The sequence below is a fragment of the Pagrus major genome, chromosome 14 (assembly GCF_040436345.1).
Source record: "Pagrus major chromosome 14, Pma_NU_1.0".
NCBI classification, from domain to species: domain Eukaryota; kingdom Metazoa; phylum Chordata; class Actinopteri; order Spariformes; family Sparidae; genus Pagrus; species Pagrus major.
In genome coordinates, this window is record NC_133228.1 from 18304906 (window position 1) to 18329865 (window position 24960).

Sequence of the window (24960 nt, forward strand, 5' to 3'; positions counted from 1 at the left end):
CACAATGGAACATGTTTTTCATTTGAGATGAATTTAAAAACGAGAGAAAAAAATAAAGAACTGAATTTAAAGCTGCTTTAAGTGATATATTTAAGTGTTACATAGCTCTATATTCCAACAGTTATCACCATTACAAAGTGTTTGGTCAGTAACCAATGTCTCTCCTCCCCCTGCTCATGTATTGAATGAAAAAAGACATTTTCTGGTATCCCTGCCTCATATTATCCAATCAGGACAGAGATATAAATCCTCCATAAAGAGGCGGTCCACGTTCCTGTGGTGAGGTAGACAGGAGGGAGGGGATTACTACCTGCAAAACGGACAGGAAGTTAGCTGTAACGATCACAACATTTCCACTTATCCCACATTTCCTCAGATTTAATGTCCTGAAGTCTCATTCAGAAGACGTTTCTTTACATTAGAAAGATTTTGTATATATCCTACATCATACCAGTCCTCGGTAGATGAGGCTCTTTGTAATTGCTTTCTAGCAGCTATACTCAGCTATATTCTGTGTAGGTGTCGATTGTAGAAGTCCAAAAAGGAGATAAGTTAAAAGTTTGAAAGTCAGTTTTGTCACCTATTCTGTATAAATCTTCAGCCAAAAAGTATTTACTTTTTGAGAGGCTCAAAACAAGTGGCCGTGATTGGCTTTCTGGGAGCCACAATTCCTCCAGCAACTGGAAGAGCCTGAGTAGTGAGATTTCTGAACAGGTGTGATAAAAAAAAATTCTACTAAGATTAATCCCGCCAAACACACGAGGTTGAGCCTGATATCCTCTTTTTAAGAATTCACAATATTTCGTCCAGAATTCCTCTGAAATGCGACTGTCAGTTTATCTTCCCCATTTTTTGTTTTATTCATGTACAGTAGTAACTGCTACTTTAACCGTCAGTCATTATCTACTCAACATCATGCCGATGGAAAGTCAGGTGAAGTTTTGTAGTCCACAAAACATTTCTGGAGTTTCAAAGCAAAACAGTGTTGCTGCTTTCTCCTAAACAACTGAAGTAGATGTGGATTTGAAATGTAAAACATGACATAACAAAAAAACAACTGCAACAAAAACAGAAAATGGCTCGTCACAGCTCGTATGGCGTAAACCAAGTGTCCAGAAGCCCTGTGATCTGAAAATTGATTTGAAAATACATTAGCTTGTCTGTATAGTCACATAAAGTCCCAACGTTCTGCTGTTCTACTCAGGTGAAAATCAATCTTAGCGAAGTGCCTAAAAAATGAATGTCAAAGTGGAGCAAAGAAAGTAGGAAGAGTTTTTTTTTTAGAGTTACAAGGAGAATGAGGTAGAGGTGAGGAAAGTCTTCCTACTGAGACACCTGGCTCACACAGTGTCCACACACCGAATGGCATCATGCTACTAGTATGACAAGTAACAACAAAACCTTCAAACATCTAATTTGCTGTGCATCATACAAAAAAAAAAAAACGTAATTACACCAGTCAACATTTATTCCAGAGATCACCATAATTACATCTCATCACTCATTAAGATAAAGTGCTTACTAATGCAGCATGATTGCTGCTGTGCACAGAGGAGGGGTGAGATGAAAGGAAGGAGGCAGGGCTCCCTCTCAGACGGGGAGCCAGGAGCTGGAGGAGGGTGCAGGTTTGTGCGAGGAGTTGGGATGAAGAGAGCAGGAAGAGGAGGAGATGTCTGACAGTGGGAGGTGAAGGAGAGGACTCGGGATGCCAAATTGGATCCCCAAGGCTTTGGAATCTGCTCCGCTCGAACACAAAAAACACACACACAAAATAAATGAAAAGTTAGACTGTGTGAGGGGGAAGAGACGAAGACACGGGAAAGGCATCCAGCGCTGCTCAGCCAAGAATGGCAGCGCCGCACCGGCCAACAAGGGGTTAATGCCCTCTGGTGGCCCCTGAGCTGCACTGCTCCATTATCCAGAAATGGACGAGTCCATCAGATCCAATTACATAAACCACACTGAAATCTCACCCCTGTTTCTATGGAAACAAATGTGAGTCATTCTGCACAAAAGCATGCCAAGTGTTAAATATAGCTGTACGTGTGATGTGTCATTGTCAAATGGACATGTGAACAGTTGCATAACAGCTGCAATCGACATGATGTGGTGAACCAGCGATGATAGAACCACAAAACATCTTTTCATTATGGATGTGGTGTATTATGGGTAATTACTCATTATATTCACGCTTTGTGACTCTGTTCAAATTCATTTTCCTCCAGTGGTGGAAAAAGTGTTGAGATGCTTGAGATACTTTACTGAGGTAAAACGGTGAAAATACTCGACTACAAGTAAAAGGGCCTGCAAGAAAAATCCTACTTAAAGATCCTCTCCACACGAGGCATACATTAAAAATATCTAATGACATCAGAATCCTTAAAATGGCACCCACTCCTTCTCCCTCATTATCTGAAAGTGCAAATATTTTTCACTTCACACGTTGGACTGCTGGAAACAAGATGTCTTCTACTCCTCCACTGTGCACTGGAGGCGTCAAGATCCAACATCACACTTGTGTATGCTGCATATTAGATCAGGATCCTTCCAAGTTACTTGTGATGTCACAAATCCTGCTCGTAGGCCCGCCTTTTTAAAATCAGATTTTCAGTCGGCACAGAGAAAATTTAATCTTTCCACAGCTGATTTTGAAAACAGCCTTCGGCGTCAAACTCTGCACAGTGAAGCTCAAACATTCAACTGTAGGAACAAGAAGAAAAACACATTTTTGACTGAAGAGGGACTTTAAGTAAAAGAAACATGTAGTTAAGGTAATTATTGTGCCGTAAAATGGTCCCTCTCAGTGTTCTACTATTACTTACAATTACTCTATTTTTTCCATTTTGTTGAGCTTTAAGGTTCATCTTGACCTTAGAAACAGACGTTTGACACAACAAAAATATGTTATTATTACCAGTATTAGTATTAAAATGAGGTCAACCTGTTTTCAGCCACATCTCATGACCTTCATAAGCAGATGGTGTTTGCTCGGTAGTTAATGAGATCGTGTAGTTTTGGTAACATCTGATGCAAGAAGACCGTCCTTGAACGGAGACAGAGTTTATGATCTACCCTTGTATACGACCACCTGTTATCATACTTACAGAGCTGCAGTCATTAGTCCATTAAACAATGAGTCGACCTTTGAGTCTTTGGGTTTTGATTCTTGAAGTTCACTCATTATGTAAAACATGCACTTTTTTAATCTGTAAGTGGGATCTTGAGTGTTTAACCAACATCTTTGTTTATCAGAGACATCCACTTTATAATGTTCGTCTGTCCATCGCAGCTCTGGAACGTCAAGGACGGCTCTTTGCTGAAGATTTGCTCCCGGGAGGGCAAAGACGCCATGGACTCGCTCCACGGGGGCTGGGTGACCGACCTGCACTTCTCCCCGGATGACTCTCTTCTGGTCTCGACCGGCGGCTACATCAAGGTATGTTTACACGCACACATCCAGACTCGTGCGGTTACTCAAAGTCTGCATTAAGTGTATGGACTCAAAGGGAAGTAGAAGACTTAGCTTGGTAGGTAGAAACAAGTCTGTTCCAATGAAATATATTTATCTTTTTTCAATGTGTTGTACATTATGGCTACCAGAGCCAAATGTTAATGCAAAACAAAAAAATATTGAATAAAGTATTAAATCACGAAGCTCACAAAGTTATGTATTAACTCCCTAAATGGCAGCAGAGTTTTTAGAGATGACCTCTTAATATATGACTGTTTTATAATCCGTTCCTCTATAGATACAATACGGACTGCTAGTTGGCACCTAAATGCACCGTGTGCCTCTTGCTGCCCACGTTTACACTCGAGTGTACACTGTGCACATAAAGACATTTCCACAAAGTTATGCAGCACTTGACTCCTTCACTCTGCATGCATTTAGCTGTTATCAACGGTACATCCAGGTGTATGTGAGAGTGAGAACTGTTTATTGTCTCAGTGATAACAAAACAAAACTGCCCCCAGCATGCACCATTGTTACATTAACTAGAGGAGCACTGCAGTGGTGCAGGTTTACACAAAAACACTCAATATCTGACAGAATGATATCAATGCTTCCTTGTGACGTGACTGGAATATTGTGTGTTTTGTGAGTGTGTGTGTGGCTCTATCTTATTGCCTTTACTTTTACAAGAGATGGGGTCACAGAGCGGGCAGTCTCCGCTCTGCTCTGATTGGCTATTTGCTGGGCAATGATGTAATCCTCAAGGGAGAGCAGTTCTGATCGATGAGGCTTTATATCTCAGATTACTCCTGATACTGTGTGGTGGTTGTGTTGTGTGTGTGTGTGTGAATATGTGCACGCACACCTTCGTGTGGGTCGGCAGAGATGTTACTGTCGAAAGCAGTGGTTGCTGCTGCTGTTCGGGGCTTTTTATAGACAGATGGCCAAAAAACGCATCTTAATCTCGTCTACAGCAGATTCCTGTTGACGAGATAATAACATCTAGAAATGAGCTCGAACATAATGAGAGCCACAAATGTATTTACAGTATTTTACTCTTTTCAAATTGCCTATAGTGTGTGAATGAGATGATTTTCATAAAGCAGCAAATGAAGTTCAAGGGCCACGTAAACGCCCTCATAGGCTATTAAAAAGAAAGATGAGCTGCTAGAAAGACCAGACGCAGGAGCATGACATCATATGTGAGTATAGTGACTTAATGGTTTGAATTCACAGCCTTGGAGCACAAGGTCATACTGAATCAATGTCAGACAAACAAGCCAACTGCATGTAGATAATAGGGGCCACTTTTGGCGACGTTCCAGATTTTAGATTGTGGGCCAATAGGGCTGAGGGATATGGCAAAACATGTATCACATTCATTAATATATATAAATTATATCATAATATAATGAAGTCAGTATTTCTGCTTAATGGCTTTCTTGCTGAGAGTGAGATGACAAGATCGATACTACTCCCATATCTGTTCGCTAAATATGAAACTCGACTCAGCAGGTTATTAGCTTAGCTTAGTATAAAGACTGGAAAAAGTTTGCCTGACTCTGTCCACCCTACAGCACTTTCCAAATTTTCCAAATGAATATGATGTGTCTCAGCTCTTTGAAAGCATCGAGTGCTGGCTTTGTAGAAAGTAAAAACATGTTTGTCCACAGGGTCCGCCAGAATCAACAAAAATAAAAGTAATCTTAATGCCTTAGTGGGTTTCCGTTCCACAAAGAAGTCATTATACAACTTAAAAGTGAGAAAATTTCTGTGCATTTTAAAATGGTGGACATTTTTATTGCTCAGTATCATTTTTACTGCCCCATATATTGAGTGATTGATATATTTTTCATTTAAACATGTAAAGACAAAACAAAACAAAAAGTCAACAGGCCTATTTCAAAGCCACCTCCTACTGTAATCTGCAGTACATATATATATATATATATATATATATATATATGTTATATATATATATATATATATATATATATATATATATATATATATATATATATATATATACGGTAAATACATAAAAATTGATTTTGCTGGATTATATTGTGACTTTTTTCTGTTATTTGTAAAATAAGAGGTAGTTTTGGTGTTTATGTGCTATTTGCGTCTCTTGCTGGGCTTTTTATCAAAGCATTTATGTGGTTTTTTAAATGGATTGTCTCTCTCTGCCCTTTTAAACTGTGACCGAACTGGAAACCAGCCATTAACCAGCTGTTGGTTACAGACATTAAACTCCACTAATATACCCTTCCATTTGTTAATGAGTAAACTTTACAGACAGGGCCACTATGCTCTGCTCTTCTCTGGTCATCCACATCATTTTCCATCACATCGTAACGTCTGACGTATCACTCCATTACTCCATTTCACAGACTTCTTTTCTGCCCTCTCTCGTCTTGAGCAGGGTGTGTTGACTTGATGGATCAGCGTGTGGATGTGAGGAGCAGTGATGGATTATTATCCCTGTCTTAAAGGGGTGAACCCCCCTTGAGTCGCCAGCGTTGATTGATTAATTGTACTGTGTGTCGGCCGGACAGCTATGAGAGGCCATCCTGTCTGTCATGGTAATTACCACGACTCAGTGTGTACCTCTTATGACAGATAATGTAGCCAGCAGAGTGGGAAAGCATGATAATCATCTGTCACCATGTTCGCCTGTTTTGCAATCTGCGAATCTTGAAACTAAAACTTGGCAATTATCCTCAGAGACAGCACTTTGAACAGGCTCATTAGTCCAGTAAGTTGATATTTAAAAACCCTCTCTGATACCTCAGCTTCCATACAAATAGAAAGCGAGAAGAGAGACTGTGGTCAAATAAAACATTTACTGACATCTAAAAAAAAAAAAAAAAATCATGCATCGTTGTAATTATTTTTCTGTCAGTCTTGGAAAAAGGCTTGGCAATCGTCTGAACGTCTTCGTAAGGGTATTTGGTTTGTATTTATCCTCAGCTGGTGTAAGGGAGAGATTTCATTATGGAGGATCAGTGGGATTGTATTAAATGTGCATTTGGATCATAGATGTAGACTGATTGATAGTGAAGTTTGGCTCGAATACCACAACAGCTCTGAACAGTGGTACAAACTTTTGTTCTTAGAAAGTTGAAACTTCACCACATAACTTGATGATAAAATAATAGTTCTTGAAGATAGTATAGCATCTTTGTTACACGAACAAAGCTTCTGTTGACTTCATATTCATGCCTCTGCAGTAGCATACTAAATGGCCTCAAATTGTTGTGCTTCTTCCTCCAAGACTTGAATAAAAACATGTTTTCTCCCAACGTACGGTAACTTCCAGTTTCTCAAAATTGAAATTGCCAGCAACGATTACTCATCTTTCTGTTTTTCTTCACTCTCTTTGGAAGGGAACAACACCAGAATGCAAAATGTGCAGATTTTTCAACCAGCTTTGTATCGCTACAATGTTGGTAATATATGCAAATGAATGTCAAACTTCGCTCCGTTTTGCCTGCACCCAGAGCCTCACAAGTCTTTACTGGCAATAATCCACCAGATGACGTAAAACACGTCCTCTGGAGGATGTTAGGGCCGTTGCATCAACTACAGATTGTACTAATGCATTTATGTATGCCTCCATCCACAGATACAAAAAGCACAGTGCTGTTTTTGGTCGTTCCAGTTTGACGTAGATTGATTCTTTCATGCCTCTTTCAAGCAAGAAAAAGACGTGAAAGAATCCATCTACGTCAAACTGGAACGACCATCGTTAAACAAAGGAGGTGCACCTACGACACTACTTAACACCCGCCTACAATGCTGTACTGAGTTCCCTCCCCAGATGGTTTAAAGAGGTCATGTTATGCTTTTTGGGTTTTTGCCTTTCCTTCATTGTGTTATGTAGCATTTTTGTGCATGTAAAAGGTCTGCTAAAAGTGAAAAAGCCAAAAGTCCGCGCCAAAGGGAGTTACTCTCTCCCACAGAAAACACTGCTCCTGCACTGCCTGACATGCCCGGTTTGGAGTCGAGCCTTTACTTCCGTAACTCACTATGTAACAGGGGTTATACAAATATATTTATATATATTATAAAATATATATACACTCCAGTCAGTCAGCAGACATACAGTTGCTACTGGCGTTGTTATTTTAGATCACACTACCTTGCTCGGCATGACCCGCCCTGCTCTGCCTCTGATTGGCTACATCCTGCCCGTTAAGTAATGCCTCTTGGATGAGAGGTGAAACGTTTTCGAGAAACTGAAACAAGTCCCGTTGTCTACGATATAGCGCTTTGAAGAAGAATTGTTGTTGTAGTGTTTTCGTGGTTTGAGAGTTACTGTGCTCAATACTTTCTTGTGATATGGGTGAAGATGGAGGATTGAGGCCTAACTCTATTATACAGCACAACAAAACAATAACATACAGCTCCCAGCTCCAGTGAATTGTTTTGCATATACATAAGAGCAAGCAAATCAGAATTTGAAGACTGTGGCAAATCTGTTTTAGGGGCTATTTGTAAACACCAGCAAGATAAGATTAATGTGGATTATGTTTTAACATGAGCACAACCCCTTTAAGCATTGTTTGTGTCAATACCACAATGTTTAATTCACTGATTATAATCCAGATACGTTTAGATTCTCTAATTTTCCTGAAATAACTTACACTTGCTTCCATTTGTACTAGATCCTGAGACAAACACTAACCATAGCATATGTTAAGTACACTCATTGCGGTGTTACTTGGAGAGATTATTGTTGGAAAAACATATAAAACTGAGCAGAAGAGAGCAGAGAAGGCATGTTTTTCTTATCGTGATGTGAGAGTCAGTGGAGACTTTTCAGCTATCAGATTCTCTCTGATCGCAGCTCAGAACATCAGAAGCCTTTTTTTTCTACAGAGTGACTCAGTGTGTCTGCTCTCGCTGCTGCTGTTGAACGCGATGATGTTGTTACTGGTTGGATAAGAGCAGGAGAAGTGACAGCGGGCGATGTCTCCCATGGTTCTCTTTCAGTTGATGGGTTGATATGATGCAACGTGAGGCGTGTAGCGTGAGGAGTCCTTATTGTTTGCCTCTTTCTATTTTGTCTCCTCGGCTCCCCGTGTGGAATGATGTTTTCTTGTTTGTCCCAGTGGGTTTTTTTTACTCGTCTCTGTCAGTGCTCCAGCCTTAATCATCTCTCAGGCTCCTTTTTTTCGTCCCTGTTTTATCACTCCCTCCCTCTCTGTATGGTCGGCTGAATGGCGTGAGTGTAATTAAAAGCAGCGGGCTATTGTTTGGGGGTCTAAGCGCTTGTCCAATCCCCAGTCGTGTTTGGCTACCTGTGTAGTGTTTAATTAAACATTTCATCTCCTTCCTATCTTTTCACTTTACGTAATAAAAAACAAGTTGTTTTGGTGCGTTTGCTTGTAAAAATTGCCAGAGTGTGTGTCTCTGTGTCAGGATGTGATGAAGTGGTGCGGTCGGGCCCTCTGAGAGTGGCTGTTACATCCTACACTGACTCCCATCAGTCCTCCTTCCCTCTGCTCCGGGTCCTGCCAGAAAATGTTGTACCTGTCTCACACCTGGCCTTGACACGCATACTCACACTCTCCGAAAAAGCCGATGACCCAATCTGTCACGGAGCCACGATGCAGGAGGGGAGGCGCCAGGTGTGAAAAGGCTCATCCTGACAGCACTAACACACACACACACACGCCCAGCAGCCCAGGATAATTCACACCAGAGTCGTCCTGTTGCATATAAACCGCAAAGCACTCAACAATTCTTTTTTCTATAAATATTGACAGAAATCTTTCTAAACGTAGCTTCTTTTTTTTTTTTTTTTCTTCATCTGAGTGAGCCAAGTGTCCTCATTCAACCTCAATCAATATCTCTGGGTACTTAGAGCTTTGTCTATTTCACTAAGCCAGCTGTCAAAAGGCCCGGCTGAGGTGCCATCTCATCAGCAGGACGGCAAATCGGTTCTTTTCTGTTAATCCTCCTCTTTCGGTGTGATTGGGCTCACTGATGCAACCATCATACCCCTTATTGAGTTCGGAAAAAAAAGGTCATTACCGGTGAATAAAACATTTGGGAGAGGCATCCTTTTTGATATAGTTTGTTAACATCGAACCCCCTACTTTCTTAAAATGCTATCTCAGTCTCAGAACCTCAGACACCTGCATGATAAGAGACATCCTTATGCATTTGGGTTTTTTTTTAAATTGCAGGGTATGAACTGTGACCTCCGTGTACTGTTACACCCACCCACGCCTAGAGAGCACAAGATAAAATAAAACAGGGACCCGTTCATCAAAACATGCGTCCGTAGCACCACCAACCTCTTAACTGCAACGGGCCCGAAGCAACACACAGTCGCTTCTTTTCTTCTCTTCTGTCTCTCTCACACCAACTTACACACCCACATGCTGACACAATGACATCTGTAGCACACACACACGCTTCAGAGCAGTGTATCCCCAGATGGATGGGAGTGTTTTAGATGACAGTTGTCCCCTGCCACCAGTGTTGTCAGACATCACTTATCAGGGAAGCCTGTGATGGAGGAGAAAGGGAGAAACACAATTTCACCTTATCTCACCTCCTTACACTCCCCTCGCTACTCCCGTCCCTGACTCCTCAACAGACCTGCTCCTTCGCTGTTCTCCTCTAATGTTATCTCTCTGTTTCACACCTTTCATTTGTTGTGCGTTTTTCTTTCTGCTGTCATTTTCTCTCCGTCCACTTGACCTTATGTTTTAAAGCCGCCGTCCCTCACCAGAGATCAAGCTCTATTCGATTTTGTTTTTCAAATGATGCTTATTTTGTACAGCATGTCAGAGTGAAGCCATTTCAGGACTCTCTCCTTCACCCACCATGTCTCCATCTGTCTCTCTCTCTGCTTTATCAGCTTGAGCCATCATCGTTAAGCGCATCCTAACGAGGCCTCGACGGCTAATGAACTGCTACAGCCAGGCATCACTCCGAGCGAGGCTCAAAGTGAGGCGGGGAAGGCGGGGAAGGAGGGCAGGGAGGCGTGATGAAATGAAGGAGCGAAGGTTGCGCTGACCTTCCCTCAAGAGACATTTGATGGACGGAGAATCTGTCAAAGATTAAGAAACAGTTGCGTAGCAGCGAGCGGATGGGGACTGAGTGAGAAGGACAGGGTGGAAAGTAATAGCAATCACCTCTCTGAGGGATGGATGGGGTATCAGGCAGTCAGGATTCCTGTATAATGAGATTGACTGAGCCATAAGTAAATGTGTCTCCATTCTCCCTCACTTGCAAAGACCTCAGTGATTTCTCTCTCAATGCTCAACATCAGTCAGTCCAAGTGTTCATTAGTCTCTCTCAGGCTCGAGCCCTGTCTGCCTTCATCTGAGGACGCCTATGACCAAACTAAGTATCCCATAGTTAGTTTCTGATGTTGTTACAGAGCAATGAAGACGGAATGAACATCAGGCACTGTAGTTTATGGGTTAATTAGCAGATTTTTGTCAGCCGAAGTTTGAGGAAAAGGCAGCAATTAGAAACATAACAGTTGTGAAGACCCACAAGACAACGCCACGTGATAAAATTCTAATAATCATCTTTGCTTTTTTACGTGGATTGCATCCCACCTTCATTACAGAAGCTTATCAGAACAATATAATCCCACTGTTGCTGTCGCCATGTTGTTTTTTTTGGAGCCAGAAGCGACCATATTTGGACGAGAACAGGGAGCTGGGGAGGATATCCTGACTGGATCTGACTGAAAAACCCAAGGACATAAAGCATACCCTGCTTTATCATCTATTTTACTCTAAATGGGACTTTAATTTACAAACCGAGCATCATGCTGTTTTGAAGAAAGTAGCGATTGAGCTCATAAACTCTTTAGGAAACTGTAAACTGAGGGAATAGATTAAGGAGAACGCTGCAACACTGATTTGCTGCGAAGCTCCAGAAATGTTTTGTGGACTACAAAACTAATGACCGAATGCTTTTTTTCTCCAAAAGTAAACTTAAACTTAACAGTAAAGATCCTGTTTAAGGAGCAAAATGCGACCTCACATGTGAACAATTTTATGTGGTAATAATTTAATAGTTCAAAGTTTCCCCTCATAGACAAAAAGCCAGTTTTAAACTCCGTCTTCACGCAGTCAATCTTCAACTTTTACTGCTCAAACTATATGTCAAAACACCTTCACAAGCCTTTACTTCAACAAGGCACACTCACATTGAGACCCAAGTGCTTTAAGAAAAATCATGGCAGGCTTTTAAAGTCGGCTGAATTGGGCTCGGCACAGTTCACCTTTCATTGCTGTGTCACAGTTTTACAGTATAGTCGACTCTGAGTACGTATTTTATCCCCTGGGGTGTAAGTGTTAGCCTGCTGAGTTTTGACATGTCTGGTGCTGTAGCAGAGAAAGATGTCCTTCAGTGACCAGTTTATTTTTGAACACATGAACGCAGGATGCTTTATGAAAAGTCTCTTAATATACTTTATTAATAGCTGCATCAGTTCTTGTTCCCAACCGGGGAGTTAGCTGACTTTCTTGTTTTCTCCATTTTTGTTCTTTAAATGTTTCAGCGCCACTTTGAAGAAAACCTCCTGATTATTTGCAACAGCATTGACTGACTTCCCTCACAGGGTTTATTAACTTTTCATCTGATCACCCAGCGGCACATTTATGTAAATCAAATCCTTTGTTTTTGTTTAGCAACATAAAGACCACCCTCTTAGCTGTGATTGCTGCTGTATGTTTGGTCACCAGGCCAGTCGCACCCCTTGGCTTTCACTTTGATTTTTTTGCACCCCCCCACCCCATTCAAAATTGGTCCAGAGATAGAAATAACACATTTTGATGACTTCTGCTTCTGAGAAGACGTGTATGTAAATGAGGCAGTGTAACAGGGCCACCGCGCCGGTTCAGGCAGCGTTCGCAGTTCTGATTTCACTCGGCGCTTTTCTTCCGTCATGCTGTTTGAGAAGTGAGCACCCCGCCGTGCTGCTCCGGCATCGCAGCAGACCTGCCTCTAAAAATACCTACACGCACTCATCAGATGCAAAACAGCTCCTGAACGTTTTTCTCTGAATCTATTGTTCTCGTTTTCTTTTTTTTTAAAAATCTCTTTCTTATTCCAAATGTGTATTTTGGCATGCACGAGTTCTTCCTCGTGTGGTCAGACTGCATCCAGAGTTGGTGTGTTTTCTATAGGTCCCTCCGCTGCTTTTAGCATTCACAGTCAGAGTGGAAGATCTTTGAAAGAGCTTTGGAACGAGCGTGGCCTGGTTTCTGTGCTCTTGTTGTCGGGCTCGGGGTATAAACACAGGCTGGTGAAATATTTATCTGTCTCTAGGAGGCAGTTGTTTCCCCAGCGTTGCTCATTAAGCCAGGGTTAATTGTCTCTCTGGCTGGAGAAGAAGGGCCTTTGTGTGAGCGAATCATACCGAGACGAAACGAGGCAGAGTGGAGATTGGAGATCACTGATAGAGGTTGAGGGAGCTGGTGATGGTGATGGTGGCTGCACACACACACTGACTGGCTTTGTCTTCTCTTTCCTTTTTTACAATCTTTGTAATAAACTCTTTGTCATTCGTCTGACTTATCTCCTTTACTTCCTTCTCAGTATATTCTGTTTTCTCACTGGATTCACTGACTTGAATCCAAACCTTCCACCCTTCATCCTCCCAAAACCCGCCGCTCTGCTTTCATCGTTGTTTACTGTTGTTTGTGGCGCCCACTCCCACAACCCACTCAACTTAAATAAATGCCAATATTAAATGTATTTGCTTCCAACATCAAGTTACTTCTTTTGATAACAGTCGAGGAGAAATTGCAAGGACTAGTTCGAATCTTTTTTTTTTCCGTTTGTTTTTGCCTGGATCAGTTCCCAGGAAACAAGACTCCCAGCCACGAAAAAACGCGGCACATAACTCCCAAAAATGTCATATTGTCATTTTTATACTTTGTACTTCGTTCAGATTAAACAAACCAGTTATACCGTGGTAATTAATCAGCATTAAAAGTCCTTGTAGGCAGATTTTGTCAACTTTATACGGAGCCAGGCTAGCTGTTTCCAACTGATGAGCCGCCACTCCCAATTCTACATATTGAATCTGAAGGAAAAAGCTTTTTTTTTTTAAATGTGATGTAAAAACATGGTCCAATCATAGTTAAAAAATGTAAACTGTCCTGTTTTCTTGCTATTAAGGCGAGAACACCACAAATAAATTCACGGTTTTATCTTTTTTTGGTCGTACAGAATGACTGCGAACAATATATTACGGTTTGGCTGTACCTGCTCGTGGACCGGCTGGTTTAGTGGTCGGAGAGCAGTGTTTTCCATCCGGGTTTGAAAAAAGCATTAATATATTACCACATTTCATACTGCTGAACCTGTCCATGATTCAGAATAAACAAGAGCTCTTACTCTGTACTTTCTCTCCTCTCCATTCATCAGATCCTTTTCTCTTTCTCACTCACATTATCCTTTTCCTCTCTTTGTTTTCCTCCCAGGTTCCTCTTTTCCCCACCAGCTCAGTTTTTCTCTCCTCCCTTTCTTTTTTGTGATGTCTCTTGTTCTCTCACGGCGTCTCTCTCTAATGTTTCCTTTTTATGGCTCCGTCTCCCTTTATCTGTGTGCCGTAAAGACTGAAAGAAGACAGGCGTGCGAGAGAAAAAAAGCATAAATGCAAAGAGTTACAACCTCTCTGATCTCATCGGCCATAAAATCTCTGCTTCTCTTCAATTTCAGTTTTTCTTCTACCTACATTCTATACACATTTCCGTTTCCTCTCCTCCTGGTAACATTAGGTGATGGAGGTGGAAATAAAGGACTGCAGGTGAGAGAAAGTGAAGAAAGGAAAGACAGTGTGTGAGGTAGAGATGTGTAGAGGGTTGTCTGGGCATCAATATTTCAGTCGATGGAACCTTGGATGAATAATTCAGCCTCGGTGTCACGCTGTTTCAATTCTCCACAAGACTCTCGGCCCGGTCACACACTACATCCCTCACTTTTTCTTTCTGAAATGAAGGTGGCCTCACAAAATCGCCTAAATCTACTCCAGCCAGTATCCCCTCTTTCTTTAATCTCCCTCCCCTCCGTGCCTCCACCCATTGTGTGCGTCCTGCTGGCTGCAGAGTCGTTATAATTTCTTCTAAAGCGTAGAAACTTCACCGACTCCCCGTGGACGCTGTATCGGAGCTATTTATGTAAGAGGAAGATGAATTACTTCCCTTCACCTCCACCCCTTCTGAAAGACTCAACTGTGCGCTCGCTCGCTCACGCCCAAGCTCCGGCTCTCACAAGAACACACATGGACAGGTATTTCCGTTATGTAATCGGTGCTGACTTTCCCTCAGGTAGCCTGAATAAGCAAGACCTATTTAGCTCCAGGACAGCGAGCGGCGAGTGCCTGTCGGAGCAGATTTGGTGCTCATGTGCTGTTAGACGAAATGAATCGGGAGGTTACTCACACTTCCAGCCTCCCCGGATGTGATTTTTGACCCGTGTTTGTGTGAGCATGACACTGAGAAGGAGCTTATCTGAACATGCAGAATGGTGTGGCTTCGCAGATAAGGACTCGGCGGCGCTTCTTGTTTTCTGTTGTCACATTTCTACCAAAGCAGATGACATATTACACGCATGTACTCTTCTGTCTCTTTCTTCTGGATGCTTTTCTCTCCGTCACATCACTCTTAAAGTACAATGAATGAAAAGCATCCCGATTCAGTCCACTGTACGTTTTCTCGAAGCTTTTTAAAATCATTTGCAGTAGAAATGTCTGCCTTCTCTTAAATAAAATGTCAAGACAGACACATTTTTATTGGTCATAAAGGGGAGTTTACCTCCAGATCAAAATATTCTTCCTCGTACCTGTCGGGCTGTTTATCCATCTAGATTGTTTTGGTGTGTGTTGCCGAGTTTTGGACATATCAGCCGTCGAGATGTCTGAGATATTCAGAATTGTAGAAAAAGTATGAGCCACTCAAGAGGGTGATGAGTTAGAAAGCCTTAAATTAATCATGGCTGTTGAGTCACAGCGTCAGTAAAAAACACGCCTACGCGTTTCAGCCATTAAGGCCTTCATCACGGCAGTACAAAATGGCTACCTTCGGCCTCTGACATTTATAGGTTAGCAGATAGTCACATGATCAATATAGCCAGACGTACGCTTCCTTCTGTGCTGTGATACTGACCGAAAATTATTCCTTCATGCTCACAACAAGATCTGTGGATTATCTTGAGTAACTGGGTCATGACTTCCAGCTGCTGGGAGGAGATTGGACGGGAATTAAACGCGAGTTCGATTGTGGCGAAGGAAAAGTGGAGGTCTGTGTCTGCGTTGGCATGCTAACATCCATGCCAACGTGAAAGAGGCTTGGGAATATGTGAGCAGTGACGGTTACATCGTTTGAAACACACTTCTATATTTTCGTATGGAAAGGGAGCATATTCAGCCTTGAGAGGAAAAAGTGTGTTTTTCATTTTGGGATGAACTGTCCCTTTAAGACCAATATAAATCTGTCTGCCAAGCTTCTTTGTGTTCATGGTGTAGATCTCTCTTTAATGTCTCTGGTAGTATTGTGGGTATAGTGTAAAATCAATTGGCAGGACAGTGAAGTGCTTTGATTCGTCATTTGCTGTTTGGACAGACATTCCGGTCCGATATTATTTATTTATTTCCCAAACGATTTTCTATCCACATCCCAATGAATAAGAAATCTCTCTGAAGTCAGCCTCCATTGTCTCGTATGAATATATTTATGAAGCTGCCACCAGAGAGAAGCTCGCACACAGTATGCAAACTTTCTATACTGAGAAGGCAGCAAACTGTTAGAAGGAACCGTAAGGATGAGTGTTTCTATAGACGGCACCTAAACATAATCTTTGCCTTTCAGCTCAAACTTTCTGCAGCTTTGCCTCGTGACACTGACCAATGGACGCCTCATCACATGTCTGTCATGTTACCATCGGGCTTTACAGTTTGATGCTATTTTAGGATTTTCTTTGGTGTCTTTTATCTTTTTATTGTCTCCTGGCTTTGTATTATATTTAGAGATCCCTTGTTGATTGTTTTTATGTTCTTGTTCTCATTTGAAATTATTCTTGGTTTTATGGCGCCCTGTATCTTGTTATTGCGCTTCATTTGACCCTGCTGTTGTTGGTCCTGGCTCGACTCCTGATAGATAATTAAAAGTTCTAGTTAGTGTCATGCCTATGAATACTGTTTTTACAAGTATTGTTATAATAATTTATGCTATTTTTTTTAATAATTATTTATATATATATATATATATTTTCCTTTATCGTATTTATTTTTATTTATCGCATTTGTTTTAAAAAAATTAAATATTGATTTTGTGTTAAAGGTGCAATATGTAAGAATTATCCACCTGTCGAATTTATACTCAAAACAAATAGGGGGCAACATATCACAAGAGTATTACCACTAACTGGCTTTAACTGTGGCTGCCCTTGGCTAGTTAGCTCAGTTAGCCTTGCAGCTAGCAGTCCTGACTGGAAGTTTGAAGCACCGGGGGAGTGTTCGTGTTAACACCCCTAGCACAGGGGCTTTGGACTGGGATTGGCTGGGGCTAGCTGGTTAGCATGCTAACTTCAGTCGATATCTCTGGAACACAATACAGAAATATCATTATGTCAAAACTATTACTATTTTCACATTCTGTTGATAATTTTTGTGGATTTTTGGATTTTTACGATAGGTTCTGTAAATAATCCAGCACCTCTTAAATCATTAATGCACCCTGACTCTGGTTGCCGCCCGTCATAAAACAAAAAAGAAAAGAAGAAGATGCAGTTATAGTGAGTTAGCTACCACCACAGTGTGGGATATCATATCAGAGAGATGATGGATGAGAGCGAGACACTCTACGTGTAGTGCAGGTAGATATTGCAATATTATAGTTAGCGCAAACTCTTTCGGCCACATTAATCGTGTAGTGAAAATCTGATATGGTGACAGCCCTAACTGATTTATCTCTCACCCCTATTCACCACCTCATGCTAATGTCTCATTCATGTCTCAATATATTTCCACTTACTGTAGTTCTACCTGTGTGTGTGTGTGTGTGTGTCCTCGACCTCGCATTAGCATTCACGTAACGTAGAGCTGAACATTGTCCTAAATCCACTGAGTTAATTTCTGCAGCCTGAGAACGAACGGGGGACCCTCCGTTGGATGTTTTAAGAAATATTTTCGACCACCATAAGGGGAAAAAAAAGCAACCTTCACACTCACACAGAGTAAACATGCCCAGGGGTACTGTCCTCTCAACATCTCATGACCACACACACATACTGTATAGTCATTTAGCGTCTAAGCGCATCACTAGCTCTCCCATAAATCAATGGTCCCTCAGTGATGGTGTTGATATCAGCACATCAGCCATCTGCTCTGAGGGTATTTGTCGCTCACCAACACACAAAACACTGCTGCGTATTCCCATAAGAGAGAACGAACCCTTATGGAAGGAGACTTATCTTGTGTATAGCTGTTATGATGAATGTGTTTTTCTGTTTGCAGCATCTTTAACCTGATTATGCACCTTTGTTTTTTCCACCTTCGTGTGTTTTACTTTCCCCCCTACGTTTCATTTTCTCTCCTTTTCTTTATCTTGAATCAACCGTTCCTTCATTCCTGCACCTTTTTTTTATTTCTGTCCTCTTTTTATTTCTGTCTTCCGTTCGTGCTAATCATAAATATGCATGCCATCCAGTCTAGTCTTGCCACTGTAAATGATTCAACATTTTCAGGCCTTTTCCCCCCTCGTAGTAAATCCAGTCCCACTCTGAAGTCGTTTCCGCACTTTCCGTCCACACTTCTCCCTCCGTCCCGCCAGTCGAGCCAGCTGACTCGTTTAAACATTAATCCGGCGTCGGCTCTTTTTCTCTTCTGCTAATCCTTTTTTTATAACCAGTCCAGTCGGAGTTATGGAGTTCTCTCCCTCTTCGTCTTTTCTGTTTTGTCGCAGACTTTCACCATTCGTCTGTCGCTGTACATGTTTGTCGTGGGATACGATCTTGTTGTTCTTTGACTCTGCTTGTTCTCTCCCTCGTCTGTTTGTTTCTGTATTTATACATACATGTGTGTGAAGGCATCTGAGTATTATTCCTTTGTTTCGAGCTGTCAGCCGGCAGCCATCATTACTTTTTATTTCGATGCAATTACGCTTAAACAAAGTCCCTCATTCCCTCCTCTGATATCTGCTCCGTGTATCCTTGTTTCACCCCTCCACCTCCGCATAACTCACCTTTATCTTTTCTTTCTTTATCCTGCCACACATCCCTCCCCCTCGCTCTCTCCCTTGTGTTCTGTCTTATGAACCTTCACAATGATACTTTCATAATCAGCATTTGTAACGCCAACAAATCCATGCATGGTGACATTTAGGGCTTAAAATTGAGGCTGATGCGACTCTTTAGGTATCATTCTGCGACCGTGAAAAGTTCTTCGCTTAGACTCAATCGGCTTCTTCAGCTTCAGGGTCTCGGCACTCAAATTTGACAGATTCTGTACAATAATCTCATTTAATGGGTCTGGGTTTATTTTTACAGATGGAGTAAACCTAAAAATTGCAAAGGTCACAGGTTGAGATGCTCTTGGACATCAAAACTGTCCATATACAAGGTTTCATCCTATTAGATCTTTGTATAAATATATTATCGCCAAGAATTGTGTTGTGTGAGGTCAGAGTGACATTGAACTTTGACCACCAAATTCGAATCACTTCATCCTTGAGTCCAAGTGGATGTTTGTGACAAATTTGAAGAAATTCCCTCAAGGCGTTCTTGAGACATGGTGCTCACGAGAATAGGATGCTATAAGAGCTCACTGACTTTGACCTTTGAGCACCGAAATCTAATCAGTTGATCCTTCGGTCCAAGTGGACATTTGTGCAAAATTGAAGAGATTCCCTCAAGGCGTTCTTGAGATATTGCATTCACAAGAATGAGACGGACAGATGGGACGGGCAAACAGGGTTTTCACAATAAAAGTCAGGTAAAATCCACCATATTAATGGGATTTTTTCCAATTTCAAATCAGTCATTGAGCAAGTAGTGGAGAGCTTTTCTATGTTGTAAAATAAACTGCTTGTTAAGCTTTAAGGAAGATGAGCTGTGGCTTGTATCATCAATGGCTGTGGTCAGACCAGTGGTGGGAAATACCTACACTGTCCTACTTTTTAGGGTATACGGATGTCCGAGTGCTACAAGTCGTATTCAACAGGCTATTTTGACCCGCAATCCTCTGCATTCACGGCTGTTTTCCAAATCACACACTTTCTGTTTGAAACACAGCCCCTGACATATATGTGCTTCTATGTACGTCAGCTTGTACAGACAAAACACAACGTGCCGTAAGCATCAATTATCGCTCTGCAGTTGTTTTGCATCCGTTTTCTCACCCTGAGTGAATCAAAGACCTCACGCAGTCCAAGTAATCTTCAAAGGATTCGGCACAAAACAGTGATTAATCATGTTTAGCCCTCTTAGTCCATATGTTTATATTCATGAATCGTGCAGAAACATGAATTTAATTAGTCTGAGTTAATGAGTTAATGTCGCGTTCATTCTCAGGTCACGCTTGAGCCTTGAGGGCAGCAGAAAATTACACTGTTGATCAGGATTTATCAGAGTACTGTATACATAAGCATAAAAAGATAAGCAGTGGGTTTATAGTAATAGCTTTTATGTAAATCAGCCTTTACATCAGTTGCATGTGATGTGATGTTTTGCACTCAGTCATCTCAGAACTGTTTTACTGAGCCAAAGAAGATTATACACACAGTCACACAGCATTCATATGACTTTATCGTCAAATCAGACCCGTGTAAAGACGCTAAACCAGGAAAAGAGAGCTTTAAAAAACTTAGCTCTGATTTAGCTCATCGACCGAAATATAGTCCAGAACTTGACTTGTTCTTTTTACAATGTAAAGCTGGTCCAACGCCTGTAAAAAGGATCTCACATCACAACTAATATTTCATTCTGGCGTATGTGGCTACCAGTAGAAGCCTGGCAATCAGTTTAAACCCGTCGTTTTGTCAACCACTGGTTTATGGACTATCGTTTTTTAAGCCTCAAGTTTGGCATTTTTGCCATCGCCATCTTTGATTTTGGGCGCCAGAAGTTACCACATTTGGACTACAGGAAGGAGCTTGGGGAGGATATTCTTATTGGATCTGACTTAAAATGCGAGGACACGCCGTGGCAGTGACTTTAAAATCACAAAGTGAAGCCTGAGACCTTAATTTACAAACTGAGCATCGCGCTGTATTGAAGAAACTTTTAACTGACGTAAAAAATCAAGAAGTAGGTTAATTCTCTCATAAGCTTACATACAATCAGATTTCTTCTTGAAACCAGTGCAGTCGCCCCCTGCTGGCCAATGGAATTGATACAGGTTGAAGGTACTTTGTCAGACCCAGAAGCTCTGTCCATATTGTAGACAGGCAGTGGTTCCCAGTTGCGTGAGGTGAGATAGAAAATTAGTGCAACCTTTTTTAATATTGATTAGCAGGAGTGAGAGAAGGAGCAGATTGAGTGACAGTTTGGAGTTATTTTTAAGAAAAAGAGTAAAGAAACAAATTAATTGGATTGGGCAATTTTATAAACAGGGATTGTAAAATTATCTTGACTGTTCAACAACACGTCAAGCTGTCAAAATGATGGAAAGCATCTTGAGTCTAACTCAATAAATGATCGAGCTTTTTAAAGACTCTGCACGGCAAACCATGAAATAAAGAGTGTTACTCCAGAGATCTGTTGGTTTCTGTTAATCCCTCTGCCCGAGTACGCGCTCAGAATAACTAGGAACAGCAGAATTGTTTCTTTTGGAGTCCAGAGTCTTATGACTCGGGCAGAACGTAATATAAATACATCATTATTCCAGGTCAAATTTTGTATTCCTGCCATGTAATGCCATTTTAATGTTTGCGTACTCTCTTTTTACTCAGTTTCCCAGCAGTGATTATTTTTTTGGGTTGGACAAGGACGGCAAAGTCACTGTGAAACCTTTTTAATTTCCAGTTAACCAGCTGCATATTTAGGCAAGAGAAAGTTTGCTTGTGTGTGTGTGTGTGTGTGTGTGTGTGTGTGTGTGTGTGTGTGTGTGTGTGTGTGTGTGTGTGTGTGTGTGTGTGTGTGTGTGTGTGTGTGTGTGTGTGTGTGTGTGTGTGTGTGTGTGTGTGTGTGTGATAATGGTGGCTGTGGAGGAAGTCCAATCTCAGCAGAAGTATGGCCAACCCCCTGCAGCAACACAAATATCCTGGGCCATTTTTCAGTGTCCACACACACACACACACACACACACACAAAGACACACACACACACACACACACACACACACACACACACACACACACACACACACACACACAGAGTATATTTATGGTATGGAATGGCAATCTGGAGGAAAAAATGAGTAAAACCTAAAGGCATACAATGTGTTTCGATATCATAAATATGCAAATGAGCTCCCTTAATGCTGTTGAATGGTTTGCGTGATTAATGAACGTGTGTGTGTGTGTGCGTGTGTGTGTGTGTTGGGATTGTTCTGTAAGCTCGACATCTGTTGCCACCACCTCTTCTGTTGCAGTCTGTCTGTCCGCCCGTCTGTGGAGAAACTGAGGAGTTGGCCTGCTTTCTTCTCCAAACACACACACACACATACAGATGAACACACACACACACACATACTCGCAGAGCAACTAATGCTTTAGAGCAAAAAGACATACACCGCTAAAGCTTCAACCTTTGTGATTCATAGTAATTCATGTCGTCTTTTATCAGATGGATGAGGTACAGGTTTGATCTGAAGTTATCATGTTTGTTGTTGTCCAAGTTGATCTTACACACACACACACACACACACACACACACACACACACACACACAGGACACACAGGAAACACAGGCACACTCACACCAGACTTTAAATGATTGACTTGGTGTGCCTTTGATGCTTCATCCCAGTGAGATGGGGCTTGAATGGAAAATGTCAACTTTAAACCGAGATTAAACGGAATCACTCAGGAAAGCTGGTGGGGGGGTTTGTGTGTATGTGTGTGTTTGTGTGTGTGTGTGTTGGAGGGAGCCTGAGGGTGTGTGTGAGTTTGAGTCTGGTAATATAATGCTATTAAATTCATCATGGTCCTCTTGGCAACAAATATAAAGCTCTCCGTCAGTCTCCCTTCTCTTCCTGTCTTTGTTCTGATTCAGATAAAGACGAGTGCAGACTTTTGCTGTTTGATTGTATCGTAGTACCACGGAAGCAGTGCAGCGTCTTAAAGCTTCACTTGCATGGCAAAAACAGAAGCCTAATCGAACACAGCCTTTCTTATTATGGTTATGAGAATTACACATATTTTGTGCCGAAATCTGTTTAAAGGAATAGTTTGACATTTTGGGTAGAGACGAAGAGTAGGGAAGGGACAGGGAACACAGCATCCGACACTGAGATAGAAATCTCAAACAACGTCAGTGTTGTAGCTTAGCATAACCAGGGGAAAACGGTGGAAACAGTTAGCCTGACTCTGAAACCGTAGTCCTCTCCTTTAATTTTTGCAACAGTGTTGTCTGTTCAAAGCATTTCAATGATCCCTCTGTCTTTCTTTCTCTGTTTGTCATCCAGTGGTGGGACGTGGAGAAAGGCGAGGCACTTCAGACCTTCTATCCGACGGGAACCGCGTTGAAGAGGATCCACGTCTCGTCCGACTTCTCCACCTTCGTCACCATCGACAGCATCGGCATCCTCTACATCCTGCAGAGGGTGGTGTGATGATGTTTTTAATGCTGCTCCAAAACGCCGAAAAACAGAAAGAAAACACCAGGATCCAACCAAACACTACAGACTGTTAACAGAAGTGGACGTGCTTTGTCGCATTAAGGACTCTAAACATCCTCTAATCACGCTCTTCTCTGAAAAGTTTACATTTCCACTGCATTCTTTCCACGTTCAGGCTGACACTAGCCAGGCATTACAACGGAGCATTACAGACATTCACTCTCTGTTCTGCAGGATCAAACGACTGATGCAGCGCGAACGCTCAAAGAAGATGCAAATACATGTTTTTGGAGAAAAAACAAACCAGAGTTTCCTTTGAAATGACAAGGAACGATGCATAAAGAATAAAACCAGCGTTTGTGACTATCAGGTCTTCTGAAGCAGATCGTCTGAATCATTAATACCTAATTAAGAGGTTATTGCAAAGAGGTTAAATAGATGTGATCCTCACATCAGTTCAAATGTGAATAATAAATGTTAATCCGTTAGGGCTGAACATTATTGCATGAGATGTGAGGGATTTTCGCCCTCGCTGTATGTAATCGTTATGAGCTCCCACGTACGTGTCATGAATTGACTCTTCTATGCTGTGACGTTTGTGAACTTTCATTTTACAAATATGTGTTGTAAAACTTGTCGTCGGTGGCCTTTTTTATTTACACTGCAGCCTTAGTCTGAATGGGATTACTGTCGGTACCAGTGGGTGTGTATGTTTAAAGTCTCTCGATCTAAGTCCACCAGCACTGATAGAATTTCTGCTGCACTTTGATGAGCATTAAACATTAATGGGTTAGATTAAGTTTTAATGATTTGAGCATTTAATATTGAATCCAAAAACTTTTTAAAAGCCTGTGGGTCTGTTTGTACATCCCAAATATTTGTACTTTTGAACTTAGATCAAAGGTAAATGTTTTCTACAAAAAAAAAAAATCAGTTTGTGATTTATAATTTATAGTCAAAATTTCCACTCGCTACTGTTAAAAGGCCATTTTTGTGCTTTATTAATTGCTCAATTTTTTTTGTACCACTCCTTTTGAACTCCACACATTTTTATCTGCGTGTTGTCTTGCCTACTGAGCCTTTCCCTGTTCTGAGCACTTTGAAGCAGGAGTTACAATCTTTGACGAAGCTTTCCGCTAAAGCAGCTCTCTTCAGATTCATAAAAATGGATCCTTACTTTGGCATCCCGTGCTATAATCTATCAAACCTATCGACTACAGTGGAGACGGTACAGACTCCAGTTAAAAGCACATAAAGGCAATAAATGGATCAAAGTGAGGATGCATTTCCACGTGTCTGATCGATGCTGTTGTCATTCTCACGCTGTGCTCTTCGCGATTTGGTGCTTTAAAATTGAATCAACAGATTTCCCTCCAGTGCGGAGGTCTCTGTCTTACAGAAATATTAATGTCTGCTCAGGATGTATTGATACTGTTCTACTGTGTGGTGCAATGTGAGTGTAATTTATAAAAGATTAAACTACACACGCTATGATGATGTCGTGTGCCTGTCTTCATTTTGTTAACCGTCACATATTTATTGTACAGTGATTTTTATTCCCTTGTTGATGATGAATCTATCTGTCCTTTCCATCTGCTGACTCGACATCAGTCTTCAACCTTCAGACTGACTGAATGTCCTTCGTCACCTTCAGTCCACTCTGAATGTGACTGGGTCGCTGAGACAATGTTTTCATGCCTGAAATGAAGTGAGTGAAAGTCACTCTCGTTGTCAGGACAAATGT

General features: G+C 41.5%; 1 protein-coding gene across 3 annotated transcripts in view; it reads left to right on the forward strand.

Moving 5' to 3' along the window:
* The window catches only part of apaf1 (apoptotic peptidase activating factor 1), a 46098-nt gene extending 21385 nt beyond the window's left edge, over positions 1 to 24713 (forward strand). For all 3 annotated transcript variants that reach the window (XM_073481035.1, XM_073481033.1, XM_073481034.1), the window contains 2 exons: positions 3290 to 3436; positions 23064 to 24713. In XM_073481035.1, the coding sequence (XP_073337136.1) occupies positions 3290 to 3436; positions 23064 to 23210 (294 nt within the window). In that variant the 3' untranslated portion in view covers positions 23211 to 24713. The remainder of the gene's footprint in view (positions 1 to 3289; positions 3437 to 23063) is intronic.
* The last annotated feature ends 247 nt before the right edge of the window (positions 24714 to 24960 follow it).